This window comes from Aphis gossypii, chromosome 2 (genome assembly GCF_020184175.1).
Source record: "Aphis gossypii isolate Hap1 chromosome 2, ASM2018417v2, whole genome shotgun sequence".
Lineage (NCBI taxonomy): Eukaryota > Metazoa > Arthropoda > Insecta > Hemiptera > Aphididae > Aphis > Aphis gossypii.
In genome coordinates, this window is record NC_065531.1 from 12,644,081 (window position 1) to 12,650,635 (window position 6,555).

Consider the following 6,555-nt stretch of genomic DNA (forward strand, 5'->3'; position numbering starts at 1 on the left):
TCCAATGTGATACCTGTTATAAATAAAACATATTTCAATTTAAAAATGATAGTAGAGCTAAGAACATTACACATGTTATAAATTTTAACACTTAGAATAAAAATAAAAACAGTAAGCAATATCATATAAATTAATTTTTATTTCAAATCAATTTAGTAGATATATATATATATATATAAAATATAATATACACAAATTGTCTTAAGTTATAAAAAATATATAAGTAAATCTTAATCAACTATAAAGTACATTTAATTTTTTTCTTACTTAACTTTTAAGTAATATACAAAAGATACACAGTATAAAAAAAAATTGAGCAGAGGAATGTTTAATATCAAGTATATATTTATAAAATATAAAAGGTATTATTGTTGAAATAATTTTGGTTAACAAATAACCATAAAATTAAATGGCAAATAGATTAGTAAACAAAGGTGATTAATACAAAATTAAAATAAATGAGATTCAAGTGTAAAATTAAGTCATGAAAATCAAAAATATGCACCCGTAAAGTTGTGAAATGTGGGAACATAAACATATTAAATTATTTTAAAAAAATCACTTTACGTTAATATAAAAACTTATTTAAAATAAAAAAGATACAAAAATTAAGTAGAACTGTTAATTGTATATTTAAAAATATAAAAACAAAGTACTTAAAAATACATTAGAGAGCTAAACTAAATCAATTTGTACATGAGTTTTCAACTAAAATAATGTTCTTATAGTATACATGTTATGACAATAAGCCATTGGTAACATTACTTTTTAAGGTTCAGTCGATTAAAAATTTAATTTAAAATCTTATAGTATGTAATTATTTTCTTTATTTTTATAAATTAGTAATAAATTGAGCAAATAATTATAATAACACTTGTAAATTATAATTATGAGAAATAAAATTACATAAGTAATTGAAAATTTTTATAATTTAAAATAAGTAACTATATATAAAAAACCGAATTGGTCAAAATTGAAAAAAAAAATTATATTAATAACAACAACATATAAAAAAAATTATGATTCTCATACCGTTACAAATACATTCTTAATAAAGCATACAACTTTAAATGTTAAAGTAACATTTTAAGACACTGTTGAGGTAAAATGTTTTGAAAAAATATTATATTCACTCAAAGTCTTCGTAAGTAATGTTTCCTTTTGCTTAAATTGTATACCATAGGACGACAGTTATATGATGACATTGATAATATTGGTGTAGATAAACATTTGTGTTCAAATTTGTTAGAATATTCACATTTACACTCAGTGCAGAATATGAATTTACAATGAAAACCTTTACATTCTGCTCTAGTTGATTGAGAGGGTGACCATGATGCTGGCCTTGAACACCGTGGACATGGAATTAATTGTTGATCTGAACTTAATTTTTTGGCTTCCTAAAACAAAAATTAAAGTTAATATTACATTATCTATATATAATTTACTACTTTAGTAAAAACATTGTTATAGCAATTATTATTAAAACTCAAAATATTAAGAAGCTGCACATTCTTCATATTTTAACTATTTAGGGGAAAATGCATATTCCATTCATTTTCATACGCATATTATGCATATTGAATATTTTATAAAAAAAAAAATGATTTATTTCTTTCATGACTTATGTATTTGAAATAATACTGAATATGAAATTCATATTTAAGTATTTATTGCCGTCTGCAATTAAATATTAATTTTATGAAAATTGTACGTGTATTTAATCTTTATCATAATAATTAATAATAGACTAAAATAACATTAATAAGTTATTGACTTATGATGAATCTATTAATTATTATTTGTTAGTTGAGTTGTTGTACACAATTTAAATTTTACAGTATTTTTTACCCATATCATGAACATTAGATGTTTTGTATTCAAAACTTTGAATAAAATTTTTCCATATATTTAATATCGAGTTAAACATTTATTTGTGAATATTTTCCTTTTTTTAGCTCCTATAACATCAATTCTAACTATTTATATGACTAAAACTAATTTAATCTTTGCATTCATAAATATTTGTAATTAATTGAACTATGATATACCTAGTCTAAATATAAATTATACACATGTTTAAATGGATTTACTTAATAGTTTTACTTACTTTTTGAAATACATGGAATCTATATTTACTCGGACTGACGGGTGGACTTCTTTGAGGTAATTCTCTTTTTGATGGAGAACGCATAAAATTGCTAATATTAGCTAGACATCCTTTATTGTTAAAAGCCGAACGGTCTCGACCATCATATCCACAGCGATTTTCTTTTGATAATTTAAAATACTTTTGTTTCTTTTTTTGAGCAATTGGAGAATTTTCAATAGCAGTACACCAAACTTTAGATACCATACACATTGACATAATATCACTACCAGATAAAAAAGATAATATTTTTTCTATGACTGGTTGGAAATGATAACGCTCTGATAGAAAATACATCAAGTCAACTTTTTCTCGACCTTCTATAGAAATGCGTTCATGGTTCACATTTCTTGATGGAATGAGATTTTTCCTTTTTAGGAACTGACTATCATCATTGTTTGAAGTTTCATGTAAACGAAAACCCAATTGCGAGTCAGAGCACAATTTTAATTTTTTTGTAGGAGATTCTACTTTATTAGTTATATCTTCTAATTTTCTATCATTTTTTTTGATTAGGGAAAAATCATGAATTGGTGAAGATAATTGAAGTGAATCAATATCTGATGGCGTGTGATCAAATGAATAAGATACTTCAGATATCTGACTGAGACTAGAGGAAATAGAACTTGGAGTATCATAGCCACTGTCGTTTATGCTTTTGTAAGGTGTTGAGGTAGTTACTAAAGAATTGTAACAAGGAGATTCTTTTAGAGATACGTCTGCCATCGTTTTCTTTTTGATTATCTAAAAGCAATAAAAAAATAAAATTAAAATAATATAGGTAGGTATGTACTAATATAAAATCATTACAAGAGTGATATTAAAACACCATAGAAAAATTATAAAACTTATTGATAAACATGACAACTAAAAATATACCCAATATTTAATATTCCGATTATTACCTAGATGTCTTAATTTTCAATTACACTTTGTTTTTTTTTTTTTTTTCACATTCAATTGACTTTAACTCTGTATTTAAAAATTACATGCTAAAGAGTTAATTAATAATTAAATAAATATTTTTATACCTACCTACTGTAAAATTTTTAAGCAGGTACCTCAATAAATTAACATAAGTGTCAATAAAATTTGTAGGTACCTATATTAAATAATTATAATTTACCCTTGCCTGTTTTCATTTAAAAAGCATCTTACATGACTGCATAAAAAAGTATATACCTATATACAAAAATTGGAAATTACTGATAGGATAGAAAAATATTAGTGAAGTTTTAACATATTATTTACAAGAGTAGTTACATAATAAAATAAAAAGTAACTTGATAGAGTTAAAACTATTAAATATAATTCAGAACATGTTATCATTAATTTATTACAATCATACTTATGTACCTATGTAGCTAGAAAACTGTTATTCTTTAATCTTATTCTTTGAAAAAAAAAATTAAAATAAATATTAAATTCAACTTCTTCAATCAGTAAAGCATAATTAAGAGCTATTCATTCAGATCTTTGTATACAACTATAATATAACCCTAACATTAAGGTCAAACTATTATCACCTGAATTATTAGAAACATCAATGGTTGTCGGTTGTTACCGAAAAATACGTTAATTTACATTGTCTCTAATGATTACAGAAGGAAAATAATAGAAATAATGTAGATACAAATACATTCAAATTATTGGTACTTTATTTGAATTCACATAAGAATGTTATCAAAGAACTAACTTTGAATTTTTTTTTCAATTTTTAGTTATTGTATTATTTGGGTAAACAGTTAAAAATTAAAAAAAGGAAATTAAAACATCTTGATTAAATTAGCAATAAGTAATAAGGTATGAAAAAAACATATCAAACTAATTTAAAAAAAAAAAATGTTAAAAACAAATATTTACCAATAAATTACATTACATAAGTAGCAATTAAATACTAGATTAAACAAGTTTAATCTTATAAGCGCAAAGCAGGTTAAAAATATAATTAGTGTGTTATTATGAATTATAATTTTGCCACCATTAATAATACTTTTGACTAAGAATTCATAACTAGGTATATAATATAATATGACCTAATGTAGAATGCCACAAAAGAGATTATTTATTATATTTAAAATACGAAAAAAAAAAAACATTTCAAACATCACAAGTAAGATATTCCCCGATTGTTCTCGTGGCTCATAAAACAAGACAAAAACAATAGACGTAAAAAATTGCACCACAAACATCCTATGAAAAAAAAAAATAATTGGCAGCAAACAGTTATAAGAAACAAAGGTAAGTACCCTTATTTCAACGATATAATCGTAACGAGCGGGAAAAACAGAAATCGATCGGTGGTTACGAGATTTAACCGTGTCGGACGTATCTAATCATTGGTATTATTACCTATAGTTTAAATCCACTAATCCTCAAGTACAACGAAATCAAAGTCGTCGATTCGTAACGGACGGAAAAATGAACGATAAGCAATTTGAGCGCAAAATCGCAGCGAAGGGACAGAATCTCTGATAGCACACATTCCGACCTATATATTACCGAGACAATGTCACAGGATTTGGCGCGCTCGACCGTTTCTACATTTAATGGCCTTGTCCAGCGACTCTACTAACATACAATACACACGCCAAATGTGGACTGATCTAAGTTAAATCGCTTACCAATTTAAAAGGGATAATAATATCGTGTGTCTCTAGCTAAAGTAATTATTATTGTTGTCACGGAAAACAAATGGCGAAGGTCAAAAGCACGACGATTGATGAGCCCTAACGACGAACGATTACGCTAATTGGCGGCGGTACGTTTTGAGCCCAATACCAACATCGTTTATTGCCCATTAACTAACTACGGTAGGTATTAAAAGATAATTATTATAATTAGTCGTCGCCGTGTGTAAGAGCGATATCGTTTTTACTTTACCTGTTCCGGTACAGTCGAAATTTAAAACGAAGTTGATGAGTGAAACGCGCGCAAAACGTCCCGCCGACGACGTTCTAGATCGCGTGAATAAACACCGACGGATTTTCGTGGATCACGCCGACGATTTGCGTCCTTCCGGCGTGAGTTCGAAACGGTGGCGGCGGCACATGACGACGATAAGTCGATAATTTATTAGTTTTGAATTCGTGTGTACTACAGCACACGACGGACGGCGATATTTCTTCCGCGGCAACAAAACGCGGATTTTATCACTACTCCACTAGGAATGTCGGTTAGGATTCGAAACTCGGTCTGGTCGGTCTCTCGGATGACGGGAACCGGAGAACATGTGTACCGGGGCCGTTGTCGCGCGCGGTGGGGTAGACGGGCGGACGAGCGGGGACAAGGTAACAGCCGGCCGGTCGGCCAATGGGAGGCTGCGGATGCGGCTGGTGGCGGCGGCGGCGGCGGCAACCGGACACGAACAGAGCCGACCGAGCGCAACTGTACACCAAACAACGGTCGAAATTCGAAAAGAAAAAGGAAAAAAAAAATAAATTCCAAACAATTCAAACGCGTTTTCTGCGTAGTGCGTAGACACTAGACGCCGCCGTAGACAGTGTTCACTGTTCTGGGTTCCGACGACCGGTTGTTGGTTATAGTTACTCGTTAGGCTTATAGTCGTCGTGTTGACCGTCGGAGGAGGATTTTAATATTCGTACGACGTCCGTAGAAAAAAAGATTGAATGCTATACGTATGGTACACGCATGTCTAGTGTCTACACAGTCCCATGTGTGCCGAACATATTTTGCAAAGTTTTTTAGCCGTATATTCCCATCAATCTGTTTGTTTATTGTCGCACCCTCCCCCCCCCCCTTCAGCCGACAGTTTATAGACAGTTGTGCGGTCACACACACATACCCCCGTGTATTCTATAAATCCAGAGATTTTAAAAAATATGAATTGTTAGCCTTTTTGCCATTTCAATATCGATACGACCTCGTACGACTTGGCAAGTTACTTTTACTATAATAGAAAGCTACTAAAAAATTCACCTCGTCTGTGGTGTAATATATATAATATAATGAATGTACGTACGCAATGGGTAGGATTTAAATTCATTAATAATATTGAAAATAATATCAGATCGATCGTTATTAATTCTTATAACCTTTAATACACATTATGCTTGTTTTAAATTTCAAACAATTTTCTTGTTATTTCACTGTAGGGTATTCCCGAACGACATATTATCGTCGTATTAATTATATTTAGACGCATAATCGTGTGCTAAATATATACCTACTGCTGATAATATAATTATTATTACTGTTGAGAAAAGTCGACGTTTTTACAATAATTTCAAATTTGCTAACCCCGTCCGTTTTCCACAATATTCGGAATTCGGATCGCGTGTCAACGTCTACTGTCTATGCAAGTATCTACATAAATATTCATAAGTCATAGCCGCAGTATAGAGCCCATAAAAATTTTAGAGCGTTCAACAGCATCCCGAGCCGTG

The 6,555-nt window shown here is 29.5% G+C and overlaps 1 protein-coding gene across 1 annotated transcript; it reads right to left on the reverse strand.

Annotated features, from left to right (window-relative positions):
* Positions 1-119: 119 nt before the first annotated feature.
* LOC114129039 (F-box only protein 5-like) lies at positions 120-5,343 on the reverse strand. The gene is made up of 3 exons (XM_027993662.2): positions 5,033-5,343; positions 2,111-2,893; positions 120-1,400 (listed from the first exon to the last, which is right to left on the reverse strand). Exons 2-3 carry the CDS (start codon positions 2,873-2,875, stop codon positions 1,134-1,136), a joined length of 1,032 nt encoding a protein of 343 aa, XP_027849463.1. The 5' UTR covers positions 2,876-2,893; positions 5,033-5,343; the 3' UTR covers positions 120-1,133.
* Between the last annotated feature and the right edge of the window lie 1,212 nt (positions 5,344-6,555).